Source organism: Oncorhynchus masou, chromosome 1 (genome assembly GCF_036934945.1).
Source record: "Oncorhynchus masou masou isolate Uvic2021 chromosome 1, UVic_Omas_1.1, whole genome shotgun sequence".
Lineage (NCBI taxonomy): Eukaryota > Metazoa > Chordata > Actinopteri > Salmoniformes > Salmonidae > Oncorhynchus > Oncorhynchus masou.
Genome location: NC_088212.1, coordinates 6,108,839 through 6,128,595, shown reverse-complemented (window position 1 = coordinate 6,128,595; position 19,757 = coordinate 6,108,839). Strand labels below are relative to the sequence as shown.

The 19,757-nt window shown below is 47.3% G+C and overlaps 1 protein-coding gene across 1 annotated transcript in view; it reads right to left on the bottom strand.

Moving 5' to 3' along the window:
* Positions 1-19,757, bottom strand: part of LOC135510729 (extracellular matrix organizing protein FRAS1-like) — a 408,168-nt gene that overhangs the window by 204,403 nt on the left and 184,008 nt on the right. The window contains 5 exon segments of the mRNA XM_064931929.1: positions 1,925-2,104; positions 6,022-6,162; positions 6,485-6,565; positions 6,568-6,624; positions 7,348-7,491. Of these exon segments, the coding sequence (XP_064788001.1) occupies positions 1,925-2,104; positions 6,022-6,162; positions 6,485-6,565; positions 6,568-6,624; positions 7,348-7,491 (603 nt within the window).

Below are 19,757 nucleotides of genomic sequence, written 5' to 3'. Positions count from 1 at the left end.
GGTGTGGTGTGGTGTGGTGTGTGTGGTGTGGTGTGGTGTGGTGTGGTGTGGTGTGTGTGGTGTGGTGTGTGTGGTGTGGTGTGGTGTGGTGTGGTGTGGTGTGGTGCGGTGCGGTGCGGTGCGGTGCGGTGCGGTGCGGTGTGTGGTGCGGTGCGGTGCGGTGCGGTGCGGTGTGGTGTGGTGTGGTGTGGTGTGGTGTGGTGTGCCATTTTTCCTTTCCAGACCAGTATTTACTTTTTATTCTTAAATACTAAAATATTCACAATCGCCAATTTTCTTAAATTCTAGTTCTGCTCGCTTGAATTTCTCCATTTTAGTGCAGTGATTTTGGCAATTTCTTTGGACCTTTGATTCATTATTTTCCTGTTTTAGGTGTTTGATATTAGAATTATTTGTGATCCTTTAATTCCTCCTCAAATGTTTGTTTTAATGATTTTTGGGATGGTGCCAGTTTCTTCCAGACTTGGCATTATGGCCAAAGTGTTCAGTCTTGGTTTCATCAGACCAGAGGATCTTGTTTCTGATGGTCAGAGTGCCTTTTGGTGTCTTTTGGCCAACTCCAAGTGGGCTGTCATGTACCTTTTACTGAGGAGTGGCTTCTGTCTGGTCATTCTACCATAAAGGCCTGATTGATGGAGTGCTGTAGAGATGGTTGTCCTTCTGGAAGTTTCTCCCATCTCCACAGAGGAACTCTGGAGCTCTGTCAGAGTGACCACTGAGTTCTTGGTCACCTCTCTGACCAAGGCCCTTCTCCCCCGTTTACTCAGTTTGGCCCGGGCAGCCAGCTCTAGGAAGAGTCTTGGTGGGTCCAAACGTCTTCCACTTAAGAATGATGGCGGCCACTGTGTTCTTGGGGACCTTCAATGCTGAAGACTTTTTTTGGTACCCTTCCCCAGATCTGTCACTCGACACAATCCTGTCTGGGAGCTCTCAATTCCTTCGACCTCGTGGCTTGGTTTTTGCTCTGTCAACTGTAGGACCTTTATATAGACAGGTGTGAGACGTTCCGAATAACGTCTAATCAATTGGATTTACCACAGGTGGACTCCAATCAAGTTGGAGAAACATCTCAAGGATGATCAATGGAAACAGGATGCATCTAAACTCAATACAGAGTCTCATAGCAAAGTGTCTGAATACTTATGTAAATAAGGTGTTTCTATGGAAACAGGATGCCTCTACTTATTTTATTGGTGTATTATTTGCAAAAAAAATGTCTAAAACCCTGTTTCCGCTTTATGATTATGGGATGTTGTGTATGGATTTGTTAAGTGTTTACTCCATTTTAGAATGAGGCTGTAACGTTACACAATGTGGGGAAAGTCAAGGGGTCTGAATACTTTCCGATGGCGCTGTGTGTGTTAGTTTGTATAGTAGGTTTCATGTTGATAGTGTGTGAACCCCCCACCCTCACACACACACACACACACACACACACACACACACACACACACACACACACACACACACACACACACACACACACATTGATACACACGCACAGGGAAAACACTGCTGTGTGTTCTGCACAACCCCCACCCTCACACACACACACACACACACACACACACACACACACACACACACACACACACACACACACACACACACACACACATTCCACTCCCCCCCCCCCGCATACACACGCACAGGGAAAACACTGCTGCTGTGTTCTAGCACAGCTACCCCCCACACACACACCTTCCACTCCCCACACACACACACCTTCCACTCCCCCCCCCACACACACACACACACCTTCCACTCCCACCCCCCACACACACACCTTCCACTCCCACCCCCTCCCCCACACACACACCTTCACACACACCTTCCCTCCCCCACACACATCTTCCACTTCCCCCCTTCCCACACACACACACACACCTTCCACTCCCCCCCCCCACCACCACTATCTACTTGCCTCTGCATGTGTGCAGTGTGTCCAGGTAGAATGGGGCAGGGCAATGGGCCACACACACTCCGTGAGGTCGTGGTGTGTGAGGCGGACTGGTCCGTGGCTGCAGGGCCTCCTCTGGTTTCAGACAACTCAGACAGTCAGAGGACCGGGGACCCACACATGTCCTACAGGACGGGTGGCAGTCTGACGGGAGAGAGAACAAACTAAGTATAGAAACTAAATATAGAAACAACGCACTCACACACACAACGGGATGCGTGGCAGGAATCGGCAAGTGTATGTATATACATTCATGGAGAAATGAAAGCAGCCCTATACAGACATAGTGAAACCCAGCTATAAAACAGGGATATAAAGCTCTGTCTAACGCTCTATATAACGCTCTGAATAACACTCTATATAACGCTCTGTCTAACGCTCTGTCTAACGCTCTGTATAACGCTCTGTCTAACGCTCTGTCTAACGCTCTGTATAACGCTCTGTCTAACGCTCTATATAACGCTCTGTATAACACTCTATATAACGCTCTGTCTAACGCTCTGTCTAACGCTCTGTATAACGCTCTGTCTAACGCTCTGTCTAACGCTCTGTATAACGCTCTGTATAACGCTCTATATAACGCTCTGTCTAACGCTCTGTCTAACGCTCTGTCTAACGCTCTGTCTAACGCTCTGTATAACGCTCTGTCTAACGCTCTGTATGACGCTCTGTCTGACGCTCTGTCTGACGCTCTGTATAACGCTCTGTCTAACGCTCTGTCTAACGCTCTGTCTGACGCTCTGTCTAACGCTCTGTCTAACGCTCTGTATAACGCTCTGTATAACGCTCTGAATAACGCTCTGTATAACGCTCTGTCTAACGCTCTGTCTAACGCTCTGTATAACGCTCTGTATAACGCTCTGTATAACGCTCTGTCTAACGCTCTGTATAACGCTCTGTATGATGCTCTGTCTGACGCTCTGTCTAACGCTCTGTCTAACGCTCTGTATACCGCTCTGTATAACGCTCTGTATAACGTATAACACTCTGTATAACACTCTATATAACACTCTGTATAACACTCTGTATAACACTCTATATAACGCTCTGTATAACGCTCTGTATAACGCTCTGTATAACACTCTGTATAACGCTCTGTATAACACTCTATATAACACTCTATATAACGCTCTGTATAACACTCTGTATAACGCTCTGTATAACGCTCTGTATAACGCTCTGTATAACACTCTGTATAACACTCTGTATAACGCTCTGTATAACACTCTGTATAACGCTCTGTATAACACTCTATATAACACTCTATATAACGCTCTGTCTAACGCTCTGTATAACACTCTATATAACGCTCTATATAACACTCTGTATAACGCTCTGTATAACGCTCTATATAACACTCTATATAACGCTCTGTATAATGCTCTGTATAACACTCTATATAACACTCTGTATAACACTCTATATAACGCTCTATATAACACTCTGTATAACACTCTGTATAACACTCTGTATAACACTCTGTATAACACTCTGTATTACACTCTGTATAACACTCTGTATTACACTCTGTATAACACTCTGTATAACGCTCTGTATAACACTCTGTATAACACTCTATATAACGCTCTGTAGAAAAGTTCTGTATAAAAGTATTACACTCTGTATAACGCTCTGTATAATGCTCTGTTAACACTCTAGTATCAACACTCTGTGGTAACACTCTGTATAACACTCTACCAGAACTCAGTCACTTACTGAGGCAGGTATAACACCCAGTTTGCCTCTAACCAGAAAGTCACTTCGAGGCAGGTCCCATCCTAACGGTCCAGTTTGCACTCTACCAGAACCCAGTCACTTATGAGGCAGGTCCCAAAGTTTGTTAACCAGAACCCAGTCACTTACTAGTATCATCCTGACGGTCCAGTTTGCCTCTAACCAGAACCCAGTCACTTACCGAGGCAGGTCCCATCCTGATGGTCCAGTTTTCCTCTAACCAGAACCCAGTCACTTACTGAGGCAGGTCCCATCCTGACGGTCCAGTTTGCCTCTAACCAGAACCCAGTCACTTACTGAGGCAGGTCCCATCCTGACGGTCCAGTTTGCCTCTAACCAGAACCCAGTCACTTACCGAGGCAGGTCCCGTCCTGACGGTCCAGTTTGCCTCTAACCAGAACCCAGTCACTTACCGAGGCAGGTCCCATCCTGACGGTCCAGTTTGCCTCTAACCAGAACCCAGTCACTTACTGAGGCAGGTCCCATCCTGACGGTCCAGTTTGCCTCTAACCAGAACCCAGTCACTTACCGAGGCAGGTCCCATTCTGATGGTCCAGTTTGCCTCTAACCAGAACCCAGTCACTTACCGAGGCAGGTCCCATCCTGATGGCCCAGTTTGCCTCTAACCAGAACCCAGTCACTTACTGAGGCAGGTCCCATCCTGACGGTCCAGTTTGCCTCTAACCAGAACCCAGTCACTTACCGAGGCAGGTCCCATCCTGACGGTCCAGTTTGCCTCTAACCAGAACCCAGTCACTTACTGAGGCAGGTCCCATCCTGACGGTCCAGTTTGCCTCTAACCAGAACCCAGTCACTTACTGAGGCAGGTCCCATCCTGACGGTCCAGTTTGCCTCTAACCAGAACCCAGTCACTTACCGAGGCAGGTCCCATCCTGACGGTCCAGTTTGCCTCTAACCAGAACCCAGTCACTTACTGAGGCAGGTCCCATCCTGATGGTCCAGTTTGCCTCTAACCAGAACCCAGTCACTTACCGAGGCAGGTCCCGTCCTGATGGTCCAGTTTGCCTCTTACCAGAACCCAGTCACTTACCGAGGCAGGTCCCATCCTGACGGTCCAGTTTGCCTCTAACCAGAACCCAGTCACTTACTGAGGCAGGTCCCATCCTGACGGTCCAGTTTGCCTCTAACCAGAACCCAGTCACTTACCGAGGCAGGTCCCATCCTGACGGTCCAGTTTGCCTCTAACCAGAACCCAGTCACTTACCGAGGCAGGTCCCATCCTGACGGTCCAGTTTGCCTCTAACCAGAACCCAGTCACTTACTGAGGCAGGTCCCATCCTGACGGTCCAGTTTGCCTCTAACCAGAACCCAGTCACTTACCGAGGCAGGTCCCATCCTGATGGTCCAGTTTGCCTCTAACCAGAACCCAGTCACTTACCGAGGCAGGTCCCATCCTGATGGTCCAGTTTGCCTCTAACCAGAACCCAGTCACTTACCGAGGCAGGTCCCATCCTGATGGTCCAGTTTGCCTCTAACCAGAACCCAGTCACTTACCGAGGCAGGTCCCATCCTGATGGCCCAGTTTGCCTCTAACCAGAACCCAGTCACTTACCGAGGCAGGTCCCGTCCTGATGGTCCAGTTTGCCTCTTACCAGAACCCAGTCACTTACCGAGGCAGGTCCCATCCTGACGGTCCAGTTTGCCTCTAACCAGAACCCAGTCACTTACCGAGGCAGGTCCCATCCTGACGGTCCAGTTTGCCTCTAACCAGAACCCAGTCACTTACTGAGGCAGGTCCCATCCTGACGGTCCAGTTTGCCTCTAACCAGAACCCAGTCACTTACCGAGGCAGGTCCCATCCTGACGGTCCAGTTTGCCTCTAACCAGAACCCAGTCACTTACCGAGGCAGGTCCCATCCTGACGGTCCAGTTTGCCTCTAACCAGAACCCAGTCACTTACCGAGGCAGGTCCCGTCCTGATGGTCCAGTTTGCCTCTAACCAGAACCCAGTCACTTACCGAGGCAGGTCCCATCCTGATGGTCCAGTTTGCCTCTAACCAGAACCCAGTCACTTACCGAGGCAGGTCCCGTCCTGACGGTCCAGTTTGCCTCTAACCAGAACCCAGTCACTTACTGAGGCAGGTCCCATCCTGACGGTCCAGTTTGCCTCTAACCAGAACCCAGTCACTTACCGAGGCAGGTCCCATCCTGACGGTCCAGTTTGCCTCTAACCAGAACCCAGTCACTTACCGAGGCAGGTCCCATCCTGACGGTCCAGTTTGCCTCTAACCAGAACCCAGTCACTTACCGAGGCAGGTCCCATCCTGACGGTCCAGTTTGCCTCTAACCAGAACCCAGTCACTTACCGAGGCAGGTCCCGTCCTGATGGTACAGCCCCTGTCCGCAGACCTCCAGACACTGGCCCTGGTGGAAGGACAATCCCTGGGAGCAGAGGGAACACTGGGACACAGCGGAGCCGGAGCAGGACCAGCAGGAGCTGTGACAGGCTGAGAGAAGAGGTCAGAGGTCAATCACACTGTAGGAGCCTGTTAGGAGTATACAGTTTGTGCAGGGTTTTGGTCCAGCCCAGCACTAATACACATAGTTAACACACATAGTATCAGTGAGGTAGCCTATTGGTTAATAGAGTTATGATGGGCAGTAAAATCTGAGCAAGGTAATTAACCCTAACCCCCCCCTGTAACCCTACAATTTGGTTAAAAGCGGAAGGCAAGTTTTGGTTGGACCTTGTCTGCAATTGACTGTCTAATAAATGTTTTGTTTTTTTATATTTTTAATTTAATGTAAACTCTGTGAGGAGGTGCTGACCTCTGCAGTGGCCATGACTGTCAAGGTAATGCTGATCCGGACAGTGGGAAATACATTTCCCATGATGCATAGCAGAACCCGGGGGCAGCTCATGCAGTTGGGGTTGTCGGGGTAACAGGTAATGCAGGATGAGTCGCACGCTGTGGGAATGACACACAAACAGTCAGACACAATTTTGATTTTACCTTTTAAAAATGTACCTACAAAACGTACCTTATTCAAACATGTTCTCAGAACATTATTTAATAACCAATAACCTATAATTTCCATTCTCAGAACGTTAATAAAACCTCTCAGGAAAAACCTCACTGGAACCACAGTAAAACATTCTCAGAACCTCACTGGAACCACAGTAAAACATTCTCAGAACCTCACTGGAACCACAGTAAAACGTTCTCAGAACCTCACTGGAACCACAGTAAAACGTTCTCAGAACCTCACTGGAACCACAGTAAAACGTTCTCAGAACCTCCCTGGAACCACAGTAAAACGTTCTCAGAACCTCCCTGGAACCTAAAAATGAATATTCCCAGAACAAGCTACATTTTCACTTCTGTTCTCAGAATACTTTTTAAAAAAACATTCAGATTTACCGGTCAGAAAACGCATGACTTCGTTCCCAGAAACGTACTTTCCCACAACTTCCAAGGAACCAAATGTGCTAAACATTAACATCATAACATTAACATTTAAGTCATTTGGCAGACGCTCCCTTATCCAGAGCTAAAAGCTAGATAACTTCCCTGGAACCACAGTAAAACGTTCCACCAAATTCAACTGGAACTCAATAAAACGTGGTCAACTGGAACCACAGTAAAGATATTGACACTTCACTGTTATTCTAACTGTAGGTTCATGCTCACCATAACAGGTGCCTTGTTGGATGTAGAAGCCTGATCCACAGTCTGGGACACAGAGTCCATCTCTGAGCAGGTGGGACGGGTCAGAACACAACACACAGTCCTGCTGGCTCGGCCCCACACACACTGAACAGGATGCATGGCAACCTGAGGGAGGGAGAGAAGTGGGGAAGAGACACAGCGTGAAAGAAGAGGGAGAGAGAGAGAGAGGGTAGGGGCGGGAGAAGAGAGGGAGGGAGAGAAGTGGGGAAGAGACCCGAGAAAGAACAAGAGACATTTTCAGGGTCTGTTGGGAGAATAGAGGGAGAAAAAAGGGGAAGAGACACGGTCAGAAAAAGATGGAGAGAGAAGAGGGTAGGGTGGGACAAGAGAGGAACCAAAGAGAGGGGGAACATTAACATCATAACATTAACATTTAAGTCATTTGGCAGACGCTCTTATCCCGAGCTAGCTAGGATAACTTCCACTGAGATATTAGAATTTTGTTAGCACCAAATTCAAATAACTCAATATGGGCGGGAGTCAACTCACCACAGAAGAAGACACTTGGGGAAGGTTCATGACATAACAGGTGCCTTGTTGGATGTAAAGCCTGAAGTCTGGGAGAGAGTCCATCTCTGAGCAGGTGGAGACGGGTCAGAACACAACACACAGTCCTGCTGGCGGGAGGATGATGGCAACCTGAGGGAGGGAGAGAAGTGGGGAAGAGACACAGCGAGAAAGAAGAGGGAGAGAGAGAGAGAGGGTAGGGTGGGAGAGAGAGAGGGAGAGAAAGAGAGGGGGAAGAGACACAGCGAGAAAGAAGAGGGAGAGAGAGAGAGAGGGTAGGGCGGGAGAGAGAGAGGGAGGGAGAGAAGTGGGGAAGAGACACAGCGAGAAAGAAGAGGAGAGAGAGAGAGAGGGTAGGGTGGGAGAGAGAAAGGGAGAGAAAGAGAGGGGGAAGAGACACAGCGAGAAAGAAGAGGGAGAGAGAGAGAGAGGGTAGGGTGGGAGAGAGAGAGGGAGGGAGAGAAGTGGGGAAGAGACACAGCGAGAAAGAAGAGGGAGAGAGAGAGAGGGTAGGGCGGGAGAAAGAGAGAGAGAGGGGGGAGGGGAAAGAGAGAGGGACAGAGAGAGGGTAGGGCGGGAGAGAGAGAAGGAGAGAAAGAGAGGGGGATGGGAAAGAGATCGAGAGAGAGAGACAGAGAGAGGGAGAGAGAGACAGAGAGAGAGAAGGGAGAGAGAGAGAGAGAGAGAGAATAGAGAGGGGGAGTGGAGAGAGAGAGAGAGACAGAGAGAGAGAGAGAGAGAGAGAGAGAGAGAGAGAGAGAGAGAGAGAGAGAGAGAGAGAGAGAGAGAGAGGGAGGGAGGGAGAGAAGAGAGAGGGGAGAGGGGAAAGAGAGAGAGAGAGACAGAGAGAGAGAGAGAGAGAGAGAGAGAGAGAGAGGGACAGAGAGAGAGAGAGACAGAGAGAGAGAGGGAGAAACAGAGAGAGAGAGAGACAGAGAGAGAGAGACAGAGAGAGAGAGAGGGACAGAGAGAGAGAGAGGGACAGAGAGAGAGAGAGGGGAGAGGGAAATTAATATGGAAGAGAATATGCACTGCTGGCCAATTCCAAATCCACACATGACCATAGCTCTGTTGAGATATCCACATTTCAGCACCTCTGTTTGGATGGAGAAGCAGACCAAGAAGGGAAACAGCAACCAGAGCAGTATTGCCAAGATAACTTCAAATATTCACTGTGATACTGATTTGGTGAAAGAGTGTGTGACTGACTGTGTGTCTCCCATGCCAATAAAGCCCCTTTTGAATTGAATTAAATTGACAGAAGGGCGGTAGTTTTAATGAGGGCCAGAAAAGCTCACGAGGAGACTATTTAAACAGGGTGAAGGAGTGAGGGCTCTAGGGACCAGATGCTGTCAGAGCAACTCAGGGAGTCCTTTTCATACTGCTCTGTGTGATAACCAGAGGCATTTCTACACACTCCTGACTGACAGGTACAACAAGGGTACATGCATACACACACACACACACATACATACATACATACATACACACATACATACATACATACATCCCTGCCCCCTCTCCACACACACACACACACACATACATACATACATACATACTCCTGACTGACAGGTACAACAAGGGTACATGCATACACACACACACACACACACACACACACACACACACACACACACACACACACACACACACACACACACACACACACACACACACACACACACACACACACACACACACACACACACACACACACACACACACACACATACACACACACACATCTGATCTGATGGGACTGGGGAGTTCTGGACAACACAGAGCCATGTTCCATCCAGCCTGCAGAGATCTGAAGCTTTACTCACAAAGCCTCTACAAAGGAAGCTGGTACAGAATGTTTCATTTATTTTCCCGCTTCTTGTAACAGCGCTGACTGTGTGTGTGTGTGTGTGTGTTTTATGCTATGCAGCTAGAGCCAGTTGATCTGCAGAGTGCTCCTATGTGCATATATAGAGTAATTTATGTAATAATGATATAACAGACAGAGTGAGGAAGGGAGAAAATATTTTTCTAAAAGAGAGCACAGGAGAGAGAGAGAGAGAGAGAGAGAGAGAGAGAGAGAGAGAGAGAGGCAGAGACAGAGAGAGAGAGAGAGACATAGACACCACACAGAGAGACAGAGAGAGAGAGAGACAGAGACAGGTCCTGGGGCTCTGTTCACAAACACAGACCCCACAGACAGCAGGACAGCAGCACAATTAGACCCAACCAAATCACGAGAAAACAAAAAGATAATTACTTGACACATTGGAAAGAATTAACAAAAAAACAAAGCAAACTAGAATGCTATTTGGCCCTAAACAGAGAGTACACAGCGGCAGAATACCTGACCACTATGTACAGACTCAGTGAGCATAGCCTTGCTATTGAGAAAGGCCGCTGTAGGCAGACATGGCTCTCAAGAGAAGACAGGCTATGTGCACACTGCCCACAAAATGAGGTGGAAACTGAGCTGCACTTCCTAACCTCCTGCCCAATGTATGACCATATTAGAGAGACATATTTCCCTCAGATTACACAGATCCACAAAGAATTCGAAAACAAATCCAATTATGATAAACTCCCATATCTACTGGGTGAAATTCCACAGTGTGGAATCACAGCAGCAAGATTTGTGACCTGTTGCCACGAGAAAAGGGCAACCAGTGAAGAACACGCTCCATTGTAAATACAACCCATATTTATGCTTATTTATTTTATCTTGTGTCCTTTAACCATTTGTACATTGTTAAAACACTGTAAATAATATATACATATATAATATGACTTTTGTATGTGTAATGTTTACTGCTAATTTTTATTGTTTTTATTTCACTTTTGTACATTATCTACCTCACTTGCTTTGGCAATGTTAACACGTTTCCCATGCCAATAAAGCCCCTTGAATTGAATTGAATTGACAGAGAGACAGAGACAGAGACAGAGACAGAGACAGAGACAGAGAGAGAGAGAGATAGAGAGACAGAGAGAGAGAGATAGAGACAGAGAGAGGGAGACAGAGAGAGAGACAGAGAGAGAGAGAAGTCTCTCTCTCTCTCTCTCTCTCTCTCTCTGTCTCTGTCTCTGTCTCTCTGTCAATTCAATTCAATTCAAGGGGCTTCAAGAGGTCAATGCCAAAGACAGAACATTATTTTATTTTTTTATTCAACAAAAATGAGATTGTAGAATAGTAGAAAAGGTTTAACAGGGGATTATACTGTATATCACTGGCTCTCACAGGCAAGCAAATTATTCTCTGTTTGTCTCGTATAAAGTCATCAGCTCCGGTAATTCTTGCAGAGGATACTGAAACCCTGTAAAGCCACACGAGGGAAGCTCAATTGGGTGTGAATTATTGCACAGTCACAGACATAAAATCTCTGTCACGCTCTGACTTTTAATATCTCTGTTTTCTTTATTATTTTGGTTAGGTCAGGGTGTGACGAGGGTGGGTATGCTAGTTGTTGTATTGTCTAGGTTTTTTTGTATGTCTATGGGTTTGGTAGGTCTAGGTATTATGTATGTCTGTGGTGGCCTGAATTGGTTCCCAATCAGAGGCAGATGTTTATCGTTGTCTCTGATTGGGGATCATATTTAGGTTGCTATTTTCCTTTTTGTGTTTGTGGGTTCTTGTTCTACGTTTAGTTGCCTGGCTGCACTATCCATATTAGCTTCATGTATCGTTTTGTTATTTTGTTCATTTGTTCAGTGTTTCGTTCTTTATTAAATATCAATGTACGCTTACCACGCTGTGCCTTGGTCTCCTCCTTACGACAGTCGTGACAATCTCTCCTGACAGATCCTCTGTCAGTGTCTCTGGGGATGACCACAACATACAGTAATGTTACTCTGTTTTATACAACGGGTGGGTCTAATCCTGAACGCTGATTGGTTAAAACCTCAACCCAGCCTGTGTCTATTCCACAAGTTGCCAAATGGCTAAATCTATGACGTTAAAATTCCTATTTACTCTGTTCCATCTGACTGCGCAATCCACTGTCTCATCAGCCCAGCCAGGCGATTTATGAACTTGATCTGTTCTATAAAAAAAATATAAACATTTCGTCACGTTTCCTTTAGACTAACATTTTGCTTTCAACGGCGGAGATTTGTGTAAACCTTTCCGTCCGTCTCTCCGACATTTGCAGCATCTCTAGCAACTCTAGATTAGTGTCGGGACTATATCTTGTGGAAGGATGAAATAGTATGAATAAATTAATCCAAATAATGTTTTTAATGAAAATATGTCAATCATTATTTGAATAGGTTGTAACCCGTATAAAAGTGATAATGCCCGAGAAGCCGGTGTGCCAGGCCCTCGACTCGGGCCAAACAACATCCGTGTCAATATATCCTCCAAACACCGGATTCTCGGGCATTTTCACTTAAATATCTGAAACACCTGTTTCCATGGGGATGATTACATACAGTAATGTTACTCATATCTCTCTCTCCCAGGAGGAGGTGAGAATCTCTCACTGAGCTATTGGAATTTATTCTCCATTGTTGAGAGGCATTATCGGCCCACTGTGTAAAACACAAACCCCTTTCGTGGTGCAACGATAATCACACCAAGCCTTCACTTCAGAAGATAATGGTATTGATTTAATGACATTACTATAAAATCCATAAAAAATCCAACTCCAACTTAGTTTTTTTAACTCCAAGCACGCCCAAAAGAACCAGAAGAAATAACCCAAGACAATTCTGTTCAGTCTTGGATAGCACCACCTATCTAACCACCGATGACAACAGCCTTGGATAGCACCACCTATCTAACCACCGATGACAACAGCCTTGGATAGCACCACCTATCTAACCACCGATAGCCTTGGATAGCACCACCCTAACCACCGATGACAACAGCCTTGGATAGCACCACCTATCTAACCACCGATGACAACAGCCTTGGATAGCACCACCTATCTAACCACCGATGACAAACCTTGGATAGCACCACCTATCTTGATGACAACAGCCTTGGATAGCACCACCTATCTAACCACCGATGACAACAGCCTTGGATAGCACCACCTATCTAACCACCGATGACAACAGCCTTGGATAGCACCACCTATCTAACCACCGATGACAACAGCCTTGGATAGCACCACCTATCTAACCACCGATGACAACAGCACCACCTATCTTGGATAGCACCACCTATCTAACCACCGATGACAACAGCCTTGGATAGCACCACCTATCTAACCACCGATGACAACAGCCTTGGATAGCACCACCTATCTAACCACCGATGACAACAGCCTTGGATAGCACCACCTATCTAACCACCGATGACAACAGCCTTGGATAGCACCACCTATCTAACCACCGATGACAACAGCCTTGGATAGCACCACCTATCTAACCACCGATGACAACAGCCTTGGATAGCACCACCTATCTAACCACCGATGACAACAGCCTTGGATAGCACCACCTATCTAACCACCGATGACAACAGCCTTGGATAGCACCACCTATCTAACCACCGATGACAAACTTGGATAGCACCACCTATCTAACCACCGATGACAACAGCCTTGGATAGCACCACCTATCTAACCACCCGATGACAACAGCCTTGGATAGCACCACCTATCTAACCACCGATGACAACAGCCTTGGATAGCACCACCTATCTAACCACCGATGACAACAGCACCACCTATCTTGGATAGCACCACCTATCTAACCACCGATGACAACAGCCTTGGATAGCACCACCTATCTAACCACCGATGACAACAGCCTTGGATAGCACCACCTATCTAACCACCGATGACAACAGCCTTGGATAGCACCACCTATCTAACCACCGATGACAACAGCCTTGGATAGCACCACCTATCTAACCACCGATGACAACAGCACCACCTATCTAACCACTTGGATAGCACCACCTATCTAACCACCGATGACAACAGCCTTGGATAGCACCACCTATCTAACCACCGATGACAACAGCCTTGGATAGCACCACCTATCTAACCACCGATGACAACAGCCTTGGATAGCACCACCTATCACCACCTATAACCACCGATGACAACAGCCTTGGATAGCACCACCTATCTAACCACCGATGACAACAGCCTTGGATAGCACCACCTATCTAACCACCGATGACAACAGTCTTGGATAGCACCACCTATCTAACCACCGATGACCACCGATGACGATGACAACAGCCTTGGATAGCACCACCTATCTAACCACCGATGACAACAGCCTTGGATAGCACCACCTATCTAAACCACCGATGACGATGACAACAGCCTTGGATAGCACCACCTATCTAACCACCGATGACAACAGCACCACCTATCTGGATAGCACCACCTATCTAACCACCGATGACAACAGCCTTGGATAGCACCACCTATCTAACCACCGATGACAACAGCCTTGGATAGCACCACCTATCTAACCACCGATGACAACAGCCTTGGATAGCACCACCTATCTAACCACCGATGACAACAGCCTTGGATAGCACCACCTATCTAACCACCGATGACAACAGCCTTGGATAGCACCACCTATCTAACCACCGATGACAACAGCCTTGGATAGCACCACCTATCTAACCACCTTGGATGCACCACCTATCTAAACGATGAGCCTTGGATAGCACCACCTATCTAACCACCGATGACAACAGCCTTGGATAGCACCACCTATCTAACCACCGATGACAACAGCCTTGGATAGCACCACCTATCTAACCACCGATGACAACAGCCTTGGATAGCACCACCTATCTAACCACCGATGACAACCGCCTTGGATAGCACCACCTATCTAACCACCGATGACAACAGCCTTGGATAGCACCACCTATCTAACCACCGATGACAACAGCCTTGGATTGCACCACCTGGATAGCACCACCTATCTAACCATCTAACCACCGATGACAACAGCCTTGGATAGCACCACCTATCTAACCACCGATGACAACAGCACCACCTATCTTGGATAGCACCACCTATCTAACCACCGATGACAACAGCCTTGGATAGCACCACCTATCTAACCACCGATGACAACAGCCTTGGATAGCACCACCTATCTAACCACCGATGACAACAGTCTTGGATAGCACCACCTATCTAACCACCGATGACAACAGCCTTGGATAGCACCACCTATCTAACCACCGATGACAACAGCCTTGGATAGCACCACCTATCTAACCACCGATGACAACAGCCTTGGATAGCACCACCTATCTAAACCACAGCCTTGGATGATCTAACCACATGACAACAGCCTTGGATCTAACCACCGAGCACCACCTATCTAACCACCGATGACAACAGCCTTGGATAGCACCACCTATCTAACCACCGATGACAACAGCCTTGGATGACAACAGCACCACCTATCTAACCACCGATGACAACAGTCTTGGATAGCACCACCTATCTAACCACCGATGACAACAGCCTTGGATAGCACCACCTATCTATCTTAACCACCTATCGATGACAACAGCCTTGGATAGCACCACCTATCTAACCACCGATGACCACCTTGGATGACAACAGCCTTGGATAGCACCACCTATCTAACCACCGATAGCACCACCTATCTAACCACCGATGACAACAGCCTTGGATAGCACCACCTATCTAACCACCGATGACAACAGCCTTGGATAGCACCACCTATCTAACCACCGATGACAACAGCCTTGGATAGCACCACCTATCTAACCACCGATGACAACAGCCTTGGATTGCACCACCTATCTAACCACCGATGACAACAGCACCACCTATCTTGGATAGCACCACCTATCTAACCACCGATGACAACAGCCTTGGATAGCACCACCTATATCTAGCACCAATCTAACCACCGATGACAACAGCCTTGGATAGCACCACCTAACCACCGATCTAACCACCGATGACAACAGCCTTGGATAGCACCACCTATCTAACCACCGATGACAACAGCCTTGGATAGCACCACCCTGGATAGCCTTGGATAGCACCACCTATCTAACCACCGATGACAACAGCCTTGGATAGCACCACCTATCTATCTAGCAACCACCGATGACAACAGCCTTGGATAGCACCACCTATCTAACCACCGATGACAACAGCCTTGGATAGCACCACCTATCTAACCACCGATGACAACAGCCTTGGATAGCACCACCTATCTAACCACATCTATCTAACCACCGATGACAACAGCCTTGGATAGCACCACCTATCTAACCACCGATGACAACAGTCTTGGATAGAACCACCTATCTAACCACCGATGACAACAGCCTTGATGATAGCACCACCTATCTAACCACCGATGACAACAGCCTTGGATAGCACCACCTATCTAACCACCGATGACAAACTTGGATAGCACCACCTATCTGATGACAACAGCCTTGGATAGCACCACCTATCTAACCACCGATGACAACAGCCTTGGATAGCACCACCTATCTAACCACCGATGACAACAGCCTTGGATAGCACCACCTATCTAACCACCGATGACAACCGATGCCTTGGATAGCACCACCTATCTAACCACCGATGACAACAGCCTTGGATAGCACCACTATCTATCTAACCACCGATGACAACAGTCTTGGATAGGATGACAACAGATAGCACCACCTATCTAACCACCGATGACAACAGCCTTGGATAGCACCACCTATCTAACCACCGATGACAACAACCTTGGATAGCACCACCTATCTGGATAGCACCACCTATCTAACCACCGATGACAACAGCCTTGGATAGCACCACCTATCTAACCACCGATGACAACAGCCTTGGATAGCACCACCTATCTAACCACCGATGACAACAGCCTTGGATAGCACCACCTATCTAACCACCGATGACAACAGCCTTGGAGAGCACCACCTATCTAACCACCGATGACAACAGCCTTGGATAGCACCACCTATCTAACCACCGATGACAACAGCCTTGGATAACCACCGATGACAACACCACCTATCTAACCACCGATGACAACAGCCTTGGATCTAACCACCGATGACAACACCACCTATCTAACCACCGATGACAACAGCCTTGGATAGCACCACCTATCTAACCACCGATGACAACAGCCTTGGATAGCACCACCTATCTAACCACCGATGACAACAGCCAGCACCACCTATCTAACCACCGATGGTCTTGGATAGCACCACCTATCTAACCACCGATGACAACAGCCTTGGATAGCACCACCTATCTAACCACCGATGACAACAGTCTTGGATAGCACCACCTATCTAACCACCGATGACAACAGCCTTGGATAGCACCACCTATCTAACCACCGATGACAACAGCCTTGGATAGCACCACCTATCTAACCACCGATGACAACAGCCTTGGATAGCACCACCTATCTAACCACCGATGACAACCGATGACAACAGCCTTGGATAGCACCACCTATCTAACCACCGATGACAACAGCCTTGGATAGCACCACCTATCTAACCACCGATGACAACAGCCTTGGATAGCACCACCTATCTAACCACCGATGACAACAGCCTTGGATAGCACCACCTATCTAACCACCGATGACAACAGCCTTGGATAGCACCACCTATCTAACCACCGATGACAACAGCCTTGGATAGCACCACCTATCTAGCACCACCTATCTAACCACCGATGACAACAGCCTTGGATAGCACCACCTATCTAACCACCGATGACAACTTGGATAGCCTTGGATAGCACCACCTATCTAACCACCGATGACAACAGCACCACCTTGGATAGCACCACCTATCTAACCACCGATGACAACGATGCGTCTTGGATAGCACCACCTATCTAACCACCGATGACAACAGCCGATGACACCTACAGCCTCTGGATAGCACCACCTATCTAACCACCGATGACAACAGCCTTGGATAGCACCACCTATCTAACCACCGATGACAACAGCCTTGGATAGCACCACCTATCTAACCACCGATGACAACAAGCCTTGGATAGCACCACCTATCTAACCACCGAACCACCTTGGATGACTAAACCGATGCCTTGGATAGCACCACCTATCTAACCACCGATGACAACTTGGATAGCACCACCTATTGGATAGCACCACCTATCTAACCACCGATGACAACAGCCTTGGATAGCACCACCTATCTAACCACCGATGACAACAGCCTTGGATAGCACCACCTATCTAACCACTGATGACAACATGTATTCTATATTATTGTGCTTCTGCCGAAATATGATACAAAGCACATTCATGCTCAAGTAGAAATAGTATCTAATTCAGGCTATGAGATATGATATACCATATACAAGGGCTAAAGAAGAACATACTGTACCAGTTTCCACTAGATTTCAGACCCCATATAGTATTAGCATCACTTATAGCCACTCAACATCAGGGATGAGCACTTCACAGCTCAAGAAACTCCCTTCTCTCTCTCTCTCTCTCTCTCTCTCTCACACACACACACACACACACACAGTCCTCCCTAGATGAGGCATGGTATTGGAGATAGCCCGGTCTAATCCGGCCTAATGGGCTTCAAGAAAATCTGTGGATTTATAGACCATTAGGGAACGTTGAGCGGAGGGAGACAATTCCCATCTCGTGGCCATGTTTATTAAAGAGATTATTGGGTACTTTTTTTTGTACTTCTTCATTGCCACTCGTTCTGAAAAGTAGCACTCGCAATGCGAATGTGGTCCCAAAACAAATTGCGTACTACATTGTGCCACGTCATTGCTCTGTCTCTCTCTGCTGTGTCCACTGAGTTGTTGGGCCCGCCCTGCAATCACATTGCTAGCTGTCACTCAAATGCGGGGGGCTGAAGCTCATTGGCTTGAACTGCTAGGAGTCGTGGGGGGGCCAAATGGCGCAGGCATCTTCAAGAAAACATCTTTCAAACTAGGGATTTCGTGGCTATTGAGGTAAGACAGTGATTATGCTAATGAAATATACATCTACGAACTACACATTCAGCGCAAAGCGTTAGGTTTAAAAAAGAAAATCTATTGTTATTCACCAAAGTAGCAGAGCATGTAACCTACCGGTTACTAGTCCAACGCTCTAACCACTAGGCTACCCTGTCACCCCATCTGTCTTTAAGGTGTTGAACTAAAGTAATTAGTGGTCTAGTGGGTCGACAATACAGTCTCTCTCTCTCTCTCTTTCTCTCTCTCTCTCTCTCTCTCTCTCTCTCTCTCTCTCCCTCTCCCTCTCTCCCTCTCTCCCTCTCCCTCTCCCTCTCTCTCCCCCCCTTCCTCCCTCTCTCTTCCTCTCTCCCTCTCTTCCTCTCTTCCTCTCTCCCTCTCTTCCTCTCTCCCTCTCTTCCTCGCTCCCTCTCTCCCTCTCAACAGAGCTATGGTCATCTGTGGATATCGAATTGGCCAGCAGTGCATATTCTCTTCCATATTAATTTCCCCCTTCTCTCTCTCTCTCAATTTCAATTTAAAGGCTTTATTGGCATGGGAAAAACATGTTACATTGCCAAAGCAAGTCTCTCTCTCTCTTAATATCAATGTAGAGGGGATTTAATGGTATGGGAAACATATGTTGCCAAACCAAGTGAAGGAGATAAAAATTTAAAAAGTGAAATAAACAGAAAAAAAATGACACTCACAAAAGTTACAAGATATTTCAACTGTCAAATTATATCAATATACAGTGTTGTAACGATTAAAGTACAAAAGGAAAAATGAACAAACATAAATATGGGTTGTATTTACAATGCTGTTTCTTCTTCACTGGTTGCCCTTTTCTTGCTACTGTGACGGCACACTGTGGTATTTCACACAATAGATATGATATTGGCCATCATGATTGGCCATGATTGGCTG